Raw genomic sequence first — 16,245 nt, forward strand, 5'->3', positions numbered from 1 at the left:
AAGAGCACATGCTCAGAAACTTACAGCCATATGCATACCTTTCTGGAAAACCATTGCTGTCAATCCCAGGGAGACAGAACTTTGGGTAATGTTGAACATTGTTTAAATCAACATTCAATCAAATCCACAACTATTTAAGATGTTTTAGGTGGAGAAGATGATCAATGATGACTTTCCCATTCACTGAGGCCCCTGCCCCCCGTAATGAAGATATATCATCCTCCACATTTCCCTATTATCTTGCCTGTCCATGTTTCCCTACCTTCAACACCTTTATTTTGTTAAAAACCAAAGCTTTCTCATTGAACCATCACTCTTTCCCCACAAAAACATATACACCAGGAGTGCAAGAACTTTTTTATTTCATGCCTATATATCACAGCCTAGAGTGAGTTGGACAGGGACGAAGTCTGGATTTCTTTAGATCTTCAATGAAATAAAAGCCATCACTTTTTATCCCACGTTTCATAACATTTCTTGTGCTAAATTAGGTATGTTTTTCATTTAAACTGCCTGGCCTGAGCAGGATGTTGAAAATTAACATCAAGATCATACTATTGTCCTTGCCAGATAGGTCAGTTGGTTAGAGTGCCATCCCCAAAAGCCAAGGTTGCAGGTTCAGTCCTAGGTCAGAGCACACACAAGAATCAACCAATGAATGCAGAAATAAGTGGAAGAACTCACTGGTTTTTCTTTTTCATTTTCTAATTTTGTTTTTTCCTCACCTGAGGATATTTTCATCTCTGATTTTCACACAGATTGGAAGGAGCGGAGGTTAAAGTGTGTGAAATATCAACATGAGAGAGATACTTATTAGGAGCCTCCTGCACTCACCCCACCGGGGGCCAGGAATGTAACCCACAACCAAGATATGTGCCCTTGACCAGAATCAAACCGGCAAACATTCAGTCCTCAAGCCAACACTCTAACCATTGACCCAAACAAGCCAAGGTACTCGCTCTAAATAAATACTAAAAAATAAAAAGGATCATACTCACTCAGCAGGAATAGCTTCATTACAAGAGAAATACTTTTTCTCTTGATAGATTTGTGTTGAGAATATTCCTAGATTTATAAACCTCAGGTGACTCATAAAGGAGACAAGTGTCATATATTTTGCTCAAACAGGTTTTCTAATCCTTGCTCAGTTTCCTCTCCTTCTGGAACCCCTATTATGTGGATGTTGTTTTGTTTCGTGTTGTCCCAAAGTTCCCTTAGGCTCTCCTCCTGCTTTTTTTTTTCTAGAAGCTGCTCTACTTAGGTATTTTTTCCTACCTTGTCTTCCAGCTCACTGATGCAGTCCTCTGCTTCTTCTAGTCTACTCTTGATGCTTTCTATTGAGTTCTTTACAGCAGCAATGTCATTTTTAATTTCTTCTTGGTTCTTCTTCATTTCCTCTTGGTTCTTACTCATATTGTCGAATTTGTCTTCCATTCTTTTCAGCCACTTTATGACCATTTCTCTGAATTCTTTCTCTGACAGGTTGCTTGCCTCCATTTCTTTTACTTCCTTTTCTGGTGATGCCTGCTTTTCTTTCATATGCGGGCTGTTTGTCTCCCCATGGTCTCTCTTCTCCGGGTGTCTGGTTATGTAGTTCTCTCTCTCCTTATCCCAGGCAAAATCTGACTTTTCCATGGTGGAGTGTAGAGCTCCTCTGAATCCACGTGTTTGTGCCAATTGGGGACTGGTGCTCTGGGGTTCGCAGCTGTTCGGTGGGTGCCGCAGTTGTAGATTTTCAGGCTTCCGATAACATCCACATTCCCCTTCAAGATGGCGTGGTCTCCACATTTGAGCTGGTGGCTCCGGGAGGGAACCCAGCAGCAGTGGGGGCTACCCGGTCAGGGGAGCCCCATCTAGCAGTCCCCCACCTTCTCCTGGAGTATAGCTGTCCCTTAACTCACCAACAGATACTCCCTGTGCGACCCTCAGCTGTTCTTTCTATCTGCTCTGGGACAAGTCTGTCTATTCCGCCGCCATTTTTTTCCCCGTCATATATTTTGTTAAAGAGTACGTGATTTAATATATATTTCACTGAGGTACGTTTTGGAAATGTGTCCAATACAGGATAGTAAATATTTCAATTTTTAGATAGCAAGGCAAAAACTATTCCAGACACCTGGTTGCTAGCCTTGTACTCCCTGGCAGCCCTAGATATACCTTGTTGAACACAAAAGGTCATACATGCCCATCATCACACAAAGCTACGCCATGACCATGATGAATCAAGACAAAGGCAAAGGCATTCATGTCTGTATACCTGATGAAAGAGAATGAGTTTCCAAATAATAAAAATAACAAAAACTCCCCTTTTCTCACCAGTATGATTTGTGTAGTATACACAAATGAATTGCAGATGTGACTTTGTTGATGTTTGGCTGGAGGAAATTTTTAAAAAACCCGCATGATTGAAGTTTTTAATATCATGAATAACAAATAAGTCTAATGCCAAAAGTGATAAATATAAAAAAATTAAAAATGTATTTTAGGAAAACATCTTGAATTTGTACACATATAATTTTGATTCAGAATGTACACTGAGAGGCCAGATTATTATGATCTCTGAACACATAATAATCTGGCCACTCAGTGTATATCCTATATAATAAAAGGCTAATATGCAAATTGTCCCCTCGACCAGGAGTTCCAACCAGCAGGCAGGCAGGCCAACCACCCATGTCCCCTCCCCCTGGCCAGGCTGACCGGACCCCCACCCATGCACGAATTCTAATATATACATATGGTATATACACTGAGTGGCCAGATTATTATGCATTCAGAGATCATAATAATCTGGCCACTAAGTGTATAATGATTAAAAGGACAAAATTACAAATTAATCTGAAATTACATAATTACAAAAAATACTTAAATACACCCTTAGAAAATAAAAACCACAATAATAGTTCTTCACAAAAGAGTACTTAGGAAACAGTTAATACTTCCTTAAAAATTATAGAAGCATTTATTATGGAAAAATGCACATAATTTTAATCACATACACTCAAAGGTAACTGAAAACATTGAGAGAAAAGTCTCAAATCTGAGTGACAGCAATCAACCAGAGACTGCCTGAAATGAGAAAATTGTGAACAACTGTAAAGCTTACACCCAACCATCAATAGAAGTAAAGCAGTGGCTGACAGTTTTGAGGATTTTCTTGGCTGTCAGGGCAAAGCTTGAGAAAAACAAACTAAAATATTCTCTTCTTAATGTAAACTTCATAGCACAATTCCCAGCCAAAGGAAACACAAAAACCAAACATGAGAATAATTCACATGGGCCTCTACAATGAACTGTGTGTAAGTACACATATATGGCAAATATTTATGAACTAAAATATAAGTGAATGTCAAATGCAATTGAAAAATTAAAAAAATATATAGGTGTAGGGCCTATTCATTCAATACCTGTCAGGGCACATTACTGGGTAGCTGGGTTGATCCCTGGTCAGGCACATGGGAAGACAACCCATCTATGTTTCCCTCTCACATGGATGTTTCTCTCTACTCCTCTTTCTTCCTCCCTCCCTCCAAAAAACAATTTTAAAAAACCAACAAAAAAAGAATGAGCACTGATAATGAACAAATATGTCAAAAGTTTATAGAACTCCTTTAATGCTGTGAGTTTTGGGGAGTATATGACTTAATTTGCAACAGGCTTACATGTACCAGTTAGTTACACTAATAGGATTTCCTTCCAGTGCAGTTTTCAAGCTACTTTGAAAGTATGTTAAAATTTTTAAGTTTGTTTTAGTTGTCAATTATACAGTGTACATTCTCACATGGTATTGTAGGGATATGAGGCAACAGGAAGGTTTCATACATTTTTACATTCAATACATTTCACTTAGAATTTCTCCATGACCTTTCCAAGGAAGAGGTACAGCCAAAGGCTTTCCCAACTTTTCTATATGTATACACTATTTCTCCAGGTGCATTTTCACATGTCCAAGAAAGGCTCTCCCACATTCCTTATGTTCATACACTTATTGTTGGGTGTGAGTCCCTTCATGATTTTGTAAAAAACTAGGATGGCCAAAGGCTCTTCTACCATCAGGGCTTCTCTCCAGTGAGTTCTTTCATCCTTTACAATAAACTAGAAGAAATGAATAATTTCTAACACTCTTACTATTCTAGGGTCCATCCCCAATATGGATAATCGTTCATGATGGCACAGCTGAGAGATAAATGAAGGCACTTCCCTATTCTCTACATTAACAGTTTATCAATAGGATTTGCTTTCACATGTCTATTAAAACTACTTTAGAACCTGAAGGTTTTACCATATTCCTTGCATTGCTATGGTTTCTTTCCACTATGAGAGCTTTTGTTAATTTGAAAGGATCTGGGAAGACTATAGGCTTTCTCACATTGCTTGCATTTATAGGGTTTCTCCCCAGTATACATTTCAAGATATCTAAGAGAAAAGGGGATAACAAAAAGGTTTACCTCATTCCTTATTCATGAGGCTTCTTTCCATGAGTTCTTTTATATGTTTGAAGATGTGAGGTACAATGGAAGATTTTCATGTCTTTGAAGATGTGTGAGCAAACTGAAGGTTTTATCCACATTGCTTACATTCATAGGGTTTTTCCTTATTACTAGTTCTTTCATGACTTTAGAGGGAATGTGTATAAGAGAAAGCTTCCCCACATTACTTATTTTCATAGGATTTTCCCCAGTAAGAGTTCTTTCATGATGTTAGAGAGAAAATAGATAATAGAAACCTTATCACAATGCTTATATTCATTAGCATTTTATCCCAGCATGAGTTCTTTCATGACGACGAAGAGAACTTAGATGAGAGAAATCTTTACCACAATGCTTACATTCATAGGGTTTTTCCCCAGTATGCATTCTTTCATGAATTCTAAGGAAACAGGGGTAAAGGAAAGTTTTACCACATTCTTTACATTCATGAGGCTTCTTTCCATCATGACATCCTTTATGTGTTATAAGAGAGCTGTTATAACAGAAGGTTTTCCCACACTGCTTACATTCATAGGGTTTCTCCCCAGTGTGCATCCTTTCATGATTTCTAAGAAAAGTGGAATCTCTGAAAGCTTTCCCACATTGCTTACATTCATAGGGCTTTTCCTTATTATGAGTTCTTTTGTGATATTGGAGGGAATTTGGATAAGAGAAAGCTTTACCACAATGGTTACATTCATAGGGTTTTTCCCCAGTATGCATTCTTTCATGATTTCTAAGATATGTAGAATAGCTGAAAGCTTTCCCACATTGCTTACATTCATATGGTTTCCCCACAATATGCATTCTTTCATGATTTCTAAGAGATTTGGAAAAACTAAAAGTCTTACCACATTGCTTACATTCATAGCATTTTTCCTTATTATGAGTTCTTTCATGACTTTGGAGGGAATGTGTATAAAAGAAAGCTTTGCCACATTGCTTACATTCATAGGGTTTTACCCCAGTATGAGTTCTTTCATGACGATATAGGGAAGTTCGATGCAAGAAATCTTTACCACATTCCTTACACTCATGAGGCTTCTTTCCTTCATGATTTCTTTTATGTGTTGCAGGAGAACTGAAGGATTTCCGACATTGCTTATATTCATAGGATTGCTCCCCAATATGCATTCTTTCATGGTTTCTAAGATATGTAGGATATCTGAAAGCTTTCCCACATTGCTTACATTCATATGGTTTCCCCACAATATGCATTCTTTCATGATTTCTAAGAGATATGGAAAAACTAAAAGTCTTACCACATTGCTTACATTCATAAGTTTTCTCCACAGTATGAATTTTTTCATGATTTCTAAGAGATATGGAATGTCTGAAAGCTTTCCCACATTGCTTACATTCATAGGATTTCTTCCCAGTATGCATCCTTTCATGATTTCTAAGAAAAGTGGAATGTCTGAAAGCTTTCCCACATTGCTTACAGTCATAGCGTTTTCCCTTATGAGTTCTTTCATGACTTTGGAGGGAATGTGTATAAAAGAAAGCTTTCCCACATTGCTTACATTCATAGGGTTTTACCCCAGTATGAGTTCTTTCATGACGATATAGGGAAGTTCGATAAAAGAAATCTTTACCACATTGCTTACATTCATAGGGTTTTACTCCAGTATGAGTTTTTTCATGAATTCTAAGGTAACAGTGATAAAGGAAAGTTTTACCACATTCCTTACATTCACGAGGCTTCTTTTCTTCATGACTTATTTTATGATTTGCAAGAGAGCTGCTGGAACGGAAGGCTTTCCCACATTGCTTACATTCATAGGGTTTTCCCCCAGTATGAGTTCTTTCATGACTTTGGAGAGAAGACTGATAATAGAAGCCTTTACCACAAGGCTTACACTCATAACTTTTTACCTGAGTATGAGTTCTTTCATGATTTCTAAGGGAATAGGGATAATGGAATGTTTTACCACATTCCTTGCATTTATGAGGTTTCTTTCCCACATGACTTCTTTTATATTTTCCAAGAGAGCTGAGCCAACTGAAGACATTCCCACATTCATAGGGTTTCTCACCAGTGTGTGTTCTTTCATGATTACTAAGAGAAGTGGAACCGAAAGCTTTTCCAGATTTCTTACATTGATAGGTCTTTTCTGCAGTGTGTGTTCTTTCATTTTCTTGAGAGTACTTGGGAGAACTGAAAGCTTTACCACGTTGCTTACTTTGATATGGTTTTTCTCCACTATGAGTGTTTTTGCGAAGTTTAAAGTAAATGAGACTTCTAAAGCCTTTCACACATTGCTCACACTCATACGGTTTCCCAGCGATATACGTCCTTTCATGATTTCTAAGAGATCTGGAAAAACTAAAAGTCTTACCACATTGCTTACATTCATAAGGTTTCTCCACAGTATGAATTTTTTCATGATTTCTAAGAGATATGGAATATCTGAAAGCTTTTCCACATTGCTTACATTCATAGCGTTTTCCCTTATAATGAGTTCTTTCATGACTTTGGAGGGAATGTGTATAAAAGAAAGCTTTGCCACATTGCTTACATTCATAGGGTTTTACCCCAGTATGAGTTCTTTCATGACGATATAGGGAAGTTCGATAAAAGAAATCTTTACCACATTGCTTACATTCATAGGGTTTTACTCCAGTATGAGTTTTTTCATGAATTCTAAGGTAACAGTGATAAAGGAAAGTTTTACCACATTCCTTACATTCATGAGGCTTCTTTTCATCATGACTTATTTTATGATTTGCAAGAGAGCTGCTGGAACGGAAGGCTTTCCCACATTGCTTACATTCATAGGGTTTTCCCCCAGTATGAGTTCTTTCATGACTTTGGAGAGAAGATTGATAATAGAAGCCTTTACCACAATGCTTACATTCATAACTTTTTACCCGAGTATGAGTTCTTTCATGATTTCTAAGGGAATAGGGATAATGGAATGTTTTACCACATTCCTTGCATTCATGAGGCTTCTTTCCCACATGATTTCTTTTATGTTTTCCAAGAGAGCTGAGCCAACTGAAGACATTCCCACATTCATAAGGTTTTTCACCAGTGTGTGTTTTTTCATGATTTCTAAGAGAAGTGGAACTGAAAGCTTTTCCAGATTCCTTACATTGATAGGTCTTTTCTGCAGTGTGTGTTCTTTCATTTTCTTGAGAGTACTTGGGAGAACTGAAAGCTTTGCCACGTTGCTTACTTTGATATGGTTTCTCTCCACTATGAGTATTTTTATGAAGTTTAAAAGAAATGAGACTTCTAAAGCCTTTCCCACATTGCTTACATTCATACGGTTTCCCAGTGATATACGTCCTTTCATGATTTCTAAGGGAAGCTTTCCCACTGGGGTTGCCTTCATGGCTTTGAATATGTTGGTGAGGGTTGAAAGCTTTCTCAGATTCCTTACATTTATAAGGGTTTTCTTCATATTCCTGACACAGGTATAGTTTGGCTCCAATGTGAGAGCTTAGGTAGTTATTCAAGGATAAATAACGTATGAAGAGTTGCCTACACAACCTGCATTTAGGTTGTTTTATTTCAGGAATTTCCTTCTTTTCATTATGATTTGGAATCTGGCTGAAGTTTTCTGTGCATTGACTACCATCCTTTCTTGTACAGAGTCTCTCTACCACATGACTGCTGTAAAAATCAGAAGCATATTATTACTTCCCTGTGAACGATTTAATATTTATTAATATTATGACAATGACATTTTACCATTTTCAAAGAAAGGGTAGGGTTTCTGAACATTCCATATTTAAAAGTGGATATCGTAAAACTTCTGATATAGGCTAAATCATAGATATTATGAAAACACTTATATTCATTAATGGTATTTCTGTATATTGTTTCCAAGTGTAATTATTTTTTTTTATACACTACACCTCTAGGTCATAGTTCAGAAAAAGTATTTTGATGAGATTATTCTAAAAATCAATACATTTAAAACTGGGCTGATATAATTGGATTATCTGTTTTTAAGATTATTTTGTGAACTGGGCCCATATGGCTCAGTAGTTCAGGATGAACCCACCCACAAGGGGCTTACTGGTTCAATTCTCTGAAAGGGAACATGGCCAGAATGCAGACTTATTAAACGAAGTGCAGGGCATGCAGGAGGCAGTCTATTGGTTTTTCTATTTCTCCCTCTCACCTCCACATAAATATTTTTGCACCACTAGCGAGGCTCGGTGGTTGAGCACTGACCTCTGAACCAGGTGGTCATAGTTCAATTTCTGGTCAGGGCATATTCCCAGGTTCTGGATATGATTCTGAATGTGGGGCATGCATGAGGCAGCCATCAATAATTCTCTCTCATCATTGATGTTTCTTTCTCCTTCTCCCTCTTCCTACCTCCCTGAAATAAATTTTAAAAATACTAAATATATAAAAACCTATTTTAATAAAACACAAAGATGCTCTTAATGCTTTGTCATGTCAATGTGACTCACCTAAGATTCCTCCCATGATTTTCATACTGATCTTCACTGTCATGGTCGTCACAATGTTCTTCTAAAATACATGCTAGAAAAAGCATTATAAACTATTAAAGAATATAAAAATGGTTAGATTTTAGGGACACAATGAGCTGTGATCATGCTTAATTACGAATATATTCCCTTTCCATATTTCCGTTCTTGAAACAGCATTGATGAGCAAGCAACATTAGTTTTCTAACTGACTAAGTAACAAGTTGTTGCAGGCCAGAGTTGCTCTGTGGTTGACTGTCAACCTATGAACCCGTATGAACCAGAAGGTCACAGGTCAATTCCCAGTAGGACTGGTTTGCAGGCTAGATCCCCAGTGTGAGGCGGGCAGGAGGTAGCAAATCAGTGGTTCTCTCTCATCATTGATTTTTTTCTCTCATTCTCTCCCTCTCCTTCCTCTCTAAAATCAATATATTAAAAAAAAAAAGAAGAAGAATTTGTGATACCTACCTACTGATGCCAGGTTCCAGAAGGTTTCCAGCATCACATCTGTGTAGAGTTTCTTCTGGGTTGGATCCAGGAAAGACCACTCCTCCGTGGTGAACTCCACATTAACATCCTCAAAGGCCACTGAGTCCTAAAACATCCCACATATACATATAGAATGGGTGAGATAGACAGAACTGGAGTCTTATACATAATTCATAAGAAATTCACATAGAACACGTGGTCCCCAACATTCAGTCTATGACTTGATTGTAGTAAGACTATTATTAATTTGCCAAACTCACTGCCTAAAGAACACATGAAACTTATTGATATGATTTTACTGTGATCACTTCAAGTCTTCATTGCTTTCTAATGTCAGAATAAAGAGCACCTTAAGCAACTTCAATATTAATACATTAAAATACTTCTATTTAAGCCCATCAATTCCTTGTGAGAAAACTCATCTCCATTATAAGCACCATTTGATGCAGCAGTCCATGAAACATACTGTCATGTCTGCATAAAGTTTTAATGACTGTGAACACAATAAAGGCCTGGTAGCTTTCTCTTCTATTCTCATCACCCAACAGGAGAGGCCAGGCGGTGTGTGGAAATCAAATGGGAACAAAATGTACTTGGTGATATAGTCATGAAGTACTCAAGATTATTAAAAGTAGTCAGATACATCTGAATGAATGAAAATGTTCTGTGGAGGAGTATGAACAATCATTTGTTTTTATATTATTTGTTAGTAACTCAGTTTGGCCTTCTTTTGCCTCTCTCATTTCATTGAGATAGCACGTTACAGTTAGAGGTCAGGCATGAGCAACACAGGGCAACTTAGCCCACTACAAAAGTCCTCTACTCATGAGCCTGAGGGTTACTTCAGACTAATTTTTAGAACAATGGACACATATATTGAAATCATAAGATCACACTCAAAGAAGTCTTTCTGGAAGAATTGTGACACTCTAACCAGGGCCTGGACCTTGAGGAACAATTTAAGACTTGGCATGTACAAGGGCCTTTATTGAGATCTGTAATATTTTCATGTTGGAATTAGTTTCACCTTAAATATTAAATTAAATATAAACTGTAATTGAAATGTAAACTGTAATTGGAAGTACACAGTATACGGTGTTTATGGAGAGGAAAAATTAATATAATTAAAATGAACATGGTACCCAAAACAATCTATAGCTTCAATGCAACTCGTATCAAGATACCCATGATGAAACTCACATAACTAGAACAAATATTCAAAAATCTTACATAGACCACAGAACACCCTGAATAGCAACAGCAATCTTGAAAAGGAAGAACAAATGTGGATGAATCACACTACCTATTATTCAACTGTAATCCAAGGCCATAGCAATCAAAACAGCTGTCCTGCCTAAAAACAGCATATAAATCAGTGGAATGAACGGAACAGAGAGCCTAGATATAAACCCATGCCTTTATGGTCACAGGATATTTGACAAAGGAGGCAAGAACACACAATAAAGTGAAGGTAGTATTCTGTATAAGAAAAGGCTAATATGGACATTTTTCCCAAGAGTTTGATTGACTGGGCGTTCCACGGCTCGCTACGATGTGCACTGACCACCAGTGGGTGGTACAAACCATGGCAGGTTTCAGTGAGGCGGCGCTAGTAGTGGGTGGCAGGGGAGGTGGTGGCCGGCCCCGATGGGCCCTGATGAGAGCAGGACTGCTACGTGATGGTGAAGTAGGTGAGCAGGGGGCACCAGAGCAAGGTGGATGCAAGTGGGAGCCCCGAAAACTCCACAGGTCGCCCCACAGATGGGGATGGTCGGTAATGGTGGAAGGCGGTGTCGGTAAGCAGATGGTGCCAGGCCAATGCGGCTGGGAGAAGGGCCCCTGAGGGCCCCGCTGGTTGCACCACAGATGGCAACAATATATAACTGCTTAAACAGTTGTGAAAAGCAAATTGTGCCTCTGCTACAAGGAAATGATTAAAGGGCCTTTTGCAAACTATTGTAACTTATAAACCTTGGTTCCCTGATGCTGGAACATTAGACCTTGATCTCTAGGAACAAGAAGGTAGGAATTTAAAGAGAAATCAGACCCAGGGAAAATAAGTGCCTTTGTCATCTTTAATTACGTGGGATCTTGATCGAGCTGCACTATGCCCACTTCATACTGAGGATCAAAAGCCTTCAGAACACCAGGAGGATTTATCACCGCCCCCTCTTCCTGAAGTAGAGCCTGTAAAGCCAGTAATACTGAAGGCCCCTGATCCTCCGCCTCCACTGTGGGAAGGCTCATCAACTAAATCCTCAGTTATGGGATCATGTGTCAGGCAAGCTCTGTAAGGAGGAGAGCTTTTGGCTTGCCCATTTATGCAAGATGCAAGATAACTGGATACATGAACAACGCTCTTTTAATACCTTTAAAGAAATAAGGGAAAGTATGAGAGAAAATGGGGCTAACAGTCCATTTACAAAAGGACTCCTTCATGCCTTGTCTGAAAATTACCATAAGATGCCTTGGGACTGGCAGATTTTGGCCAAAAGTACTCTGGACTACAGTCAATATTTAATTTTGAAAGCAGAATATGATGAGATCTGTGAACAACAGGCTGTTTGTGGGTGTTCACTGGCGACCCCACCTGGGAGCCCTCTGGGCCGCATTCTGCCTGTAAGTCCCGGGCACTGTAACATATTGGAAAGATCCATGAAAAGGACTCTGATTCATTAAGTCTTGTCTGTGGGTTATGTGCGCCTGTAAAAATTGTCCATAGAGTGTCTCTGTAATATGTTTTTTGTCTTTGTTGTTTGGTTTAATTTAAGGATGTGGGATATTTCACTTTGCTAGAGGCCCCAGCTACCTGTGGTAGGCTGAAAACGTGGCAGGGATTGCAGGAACTTCCCAGCAGCTGCCAAGAATTCTTATCTTGGGGACCCTTCCTGCTCTCCCTGTAAGTCATCAACCATTATCTAGTGAAAGCCATTATCTAGTGTAAGTTCTTGTCTGTCTGTAATGTAACTTGGTTACTGATGTTCTTTGCTTGCTTTATCTTTGGGGGACTTGATGTAGGGAGTGGTTATAGCGTTAAGCCTTGGACTGACCTGTTGGCAAAGCCAAAAACAAGTCCCAGCTTAGAGGGCACAGCCCTCTTAGCATAATTAAGCTTGATCTTATGACACCCCCTAGATCAGTGGTTCTCAACCTTCCTAATGCCGTGACCCTTTAATACAGTTCCTCATGTTGTGGTGACCCCCAACCATAAAATTATTTTTGTTGCTACTTCATAACTGTAATTTTGCTACTGTTATTAATCGTAATGTAAATATCTGATATGCAGAATGTCTTAGGTGACCCCTGTGAAAGGGTCGTTCGACCCCCAAAGGGGTCGGGGACCCACAGGTTGAGAACTGCTGCCCTAGGATCAGTGGTCAGCAAACCTCGGCTTGCAAGCCACATGTGGCTCTTTGGCCCCTTGAGTTTTTAGCAAAGGCCAGCTTAGGAGTACCCTAATTAAGTTAATAACAACGTACCTACCTATATAGTTTAAGTTTAAAAAATTTGGCTCTCAAAAGAAATTTCAATCATTGTACTGTTGATATTTGGCACTGTTGACTAATGAGTTTGCCGACCACTGCCCTAGATCTTTTCTGGGTAGCTAATGGGCTGTGGGAGGTGCAGCAAGTGCTGCCAAAACAAGTGAAACTTATAAGAACATTGTAAATTACCTTGTTTACCTCAGAGTATAAAATAAAGGCTCAGCTTGCTATCTGGATCTTTTTCTGTGGTCTCAGCCAGGCACAAAAGATCCACCTAGACCCAGTTTATTCTCTTTGTCTTTTCTTCATCCTTTCTGGCCCTCCTTCAGGCTCGCCGAACCTTTGGCTGTGCTGGTGCGGCACAAGTGGCGCCCAACGTGGGGCTGAGTTCAGCCCAAGTGGCACTCAGTGCGGGCCTGAGTGTGAGGGAACTTCAATTGTCTGGTGAAAGGAGGCCCCAAGGTGTACACACACAGAAAGTAAGGTAGGGGTGTGGTAATAGCTCAGGTGTAAAACGTGGGAAATTCAGGATCCTAGGAAGGGAGCCCTAAAAACAATGCTTATTGAAGTATTTTTAAATTTCTTAAGGAGAAAATAAATTGAAGCATTTTTAAATTTCTTAAGAAGAAAACAAGTAGAAGCATTTTTAAATTTCTTAAGGAGAAAATAAGTAGAAAATAGAATATAGAAAATAGAAAATAAGATAGATACAGATTAAGTGGAAAACTAGAAGTAGAAGATAGTACAGGTAAAATTTTGGTAATTTGTTTGCTCATAGGCACTGGACCTCGTGGGGTTATGTTTGCAGGTTCAGTTAAGGTATGGAATTTATGAGGGTTGCAACCCAGGGAGGTGTGGGCAGGGGCAGCCAAGCTTACCTATAGTTCACAGATAGAGGTAGAAATAGAGAAATAAGCAGTAGAAAGTAAGTGGTAGAAATAAGTGGTAGAAATAGGAGCTAGAAATAGGTAGAAAATAAAATAAAGTAGAAAATAGGAGATAGAAAATAAGCGATAGTTGGGAACTGTAAAAGCAAAGGATGGAAATCCTGGTCAGCGGGATGCTTATAGCTAAGCCAGGACATTTTGTTAAAGACTGTTAAGCAAAAAATGCAAGTCAAAAGGCTACGGAGAGCGGAAACAAGCAGCCTGGACTGTGCCGAAGATGCAGGAGAGGAAAGCATTGGGTAAAAGAATGCCACTCCAGGACTGACACTAATGAAAATACAATACCCCCTAGCAGGGAAACTTCAAGCGGGGCCAGACCCAGTCCCACCAGGTAGAGGGGACTGTATTCTCTACCCTACCACAGCCTTTCCAGCCAACTCAGTCCCAAAGCCAACTGTCCAAGCAGTCTGATCCTCAGAATCCAGAGGGAGCAGCGCAGCTGATTTGGGTGCCAAAGCAGGACGTGTGTCGCCACAGGGGACCCAGAAAGGCTCCTTGTCCCTCCGTTCAAAAGACTGAGAGTTGCGGCGTGGAAGAAGAAGATAACTAAGGCCACATGCAAGGGACCGAGATGCCAACATGGGGTCAGCTGAAGAACCTAACAACTGAGGCCCAGCAAATGGCAGAAAAGCAAGGAGTGGAAGCTACTCCTTCAGCCATGTTTATGGTTATGTTAGCATTGGTTAGCTGCCAGTCTTCTGTAAAGTCTTGTGCAGCCAAATCTAAGGACTCTAAGATATCCTGAAAATGTTAGTATGTCTGAAGTTTGGTTTTTCTCTTATTGCTGTATTGCATTGCCATTGTTCTCTTGATGTTTAAGTTTTAAAATGTTAACATGTCTGTAGTTTGGGTTTTGCATTGGCATTGTTTTGTTATTAATAGTCAGAGCTTTGTCCTTACTGTTTAAGTTTTACTTTCATTATGGTAGTTTAAAAATAAAAGGGTGAGATGTAGGGAGCGGTTATAGGCTTAAGCCTCAGACTGACCTGTTGGCAAAGCCAAAAACAAGTCCCAGCTTAGAGGGCACAGCCCTCTTAGCATAATTAAGCTTGACCTTATGACACCCCCTAGATTGTTCCTGGGTAACTAATGGGCTGTGGGAGGTACAGCAAGTGCTGCCAAAACAAGTGAAATTTACAAGAACATTGTAAATTACCTTGTTTACCTCTGACTATAAAATAAAGGCTCAGCTTGCTATCTGGATCTTTTTCTGTGGTCTCAGCCAGGCAGGGAAGATCCACCTAGACCCAGTTTACTCTCTTTGACTTTTCTTCATCCTTCACCGGCCCTCCCTCAGGCTCGCCAAACCCTTGGCTGTGCTGGCGTGGCACAACCTTACTTTGCTGTTTCATGAACACAGGGAATCCTCTGTCTGTCGTGTGGGCTTTGTGCCACTCAGAACCCACTTGCTGTGATGGGTCAGTGTGAGATAAGATTCTTGTCCCATCCCAGTCCACTCTTTTATGAGTACCCATTTATTTACTGTTGGATTTTTTTGTTTTTAACATCTTTTTTTTTTTTTTAATACCTTTAAATTTATTTCAGAGAGGAAGACAGAGATGGAAGCATCAATGACAAGAAGGAATCATTGATTGGCGGCCTCCTGCACGTTAGACCAAACCTGCAACCCAGGTATGTGACCTTGACTGGAATCGAACCTGGGACTCTATCCACTGAGACAAACAGGCTAGGATAATATCTCTTCTTATAGGTAAGATTTCATATTGTTAGAATACTCAAAAAGAAAAAAATATGGGAAATAATTATTTAAACCCCTCAAGTCTTCTTCCTAGGAGGATTAGACCTGTAGAAGTGCCTTCAGAAGGCTGCAGAAATAGCAGTTAGGGGGCCACTCCCATTTTTGCAAAAAGAAAAAACAAACATCAAAACCACTAAAAGCCAGTGAGTTACCCCTATTACGAAATATTGCCAAAAAATGCCTTGGGTATAATAATTGGCTTTAAAATCTCCAAAGTAGTTAAGGCAAAATAAATATAACTAAAATGAAGGGTATATGATAAAGCTTTATCAGGGGTAATTATATGTGCCTAAACAGTTTTCCAAAGTCTTTGGTAACTTAAAACTTTGGAGTTTGCTGGATTAAATAGTAAAAATTATTAAATATCTAGGGATTTTGAAATAACAGGATCCTGAAATATTAATCGGAATTTGCCTCATATGGAGAATCTAGAGGATGGGTTTAAATCTGTTAATGAATAAGTCTTGTATTTTATTTGAAGCAGCCATATATATATATATTTTATGGATTTTTTAGAGAGGAAGGGAGAGAGAAACATCGATTAGCTGCCTCCTGCACACCCCCTACTGGGGATGTGCCCGCAACCAAGGTACATGCCCTTGACCAGAATCAAACCTGGGACCCTTCAGTCTGCAGGCCAACACTCT

The 16,245-nt window shown here is 39.3% G+C and overlaps 1 protein-coding gene across 3 annotated transcripts in view; it reads right to left on the reverse strand.

Annotated features, from left to right (window-relative positions):
* Nucleotides 1-346: 346 nt before the first annotated feature.
* The window catches only part of LOC308251526 (zinc finger protein 124-like), a 30,120-nt gene continuing 14,221 nt past the window's right edge, over nt 347-16,245 (reverse strand). The window contains exons 2-4 of one of the 3 annotated variants that reach the window (XM_080675090.1): nt 9,387-9,513; nt 8,901-8,973; nt 347-624 (exon numbers count right to left, since the gene is read on the reverse strand). In XM_080675090.1, coding sequence (XP_080531216.1) covers nt 576-624; nt 8,901-8,973; nt 9,387-9,513 — 249 coding nt within the window. In that variant the 3' untranslated portion in view covers nt 347-575. Of the gene's footprint in view, nt 625-2,929; nt 8,089-8,900; nt 8,993-9,386; nt 9,514-16,245 lie in introns of those variants that run through there. The other 2 variants (XM_080675088.1, XM_080675089.1) reach the window with 2 other exon arrangements.

This window comes from Plecotus auritus (assembly GCF_963455305.1).
Source record: "Plecotus auritus genome assembly, chromosome: 6".
NCBI classification, from domain to species: domain Eukaryota; kingdom Metazoa; phylum Chordata; class Mammalia; order Chiroptera; family Vespertilionidae; genus Plecotus; species Plecotus auritus.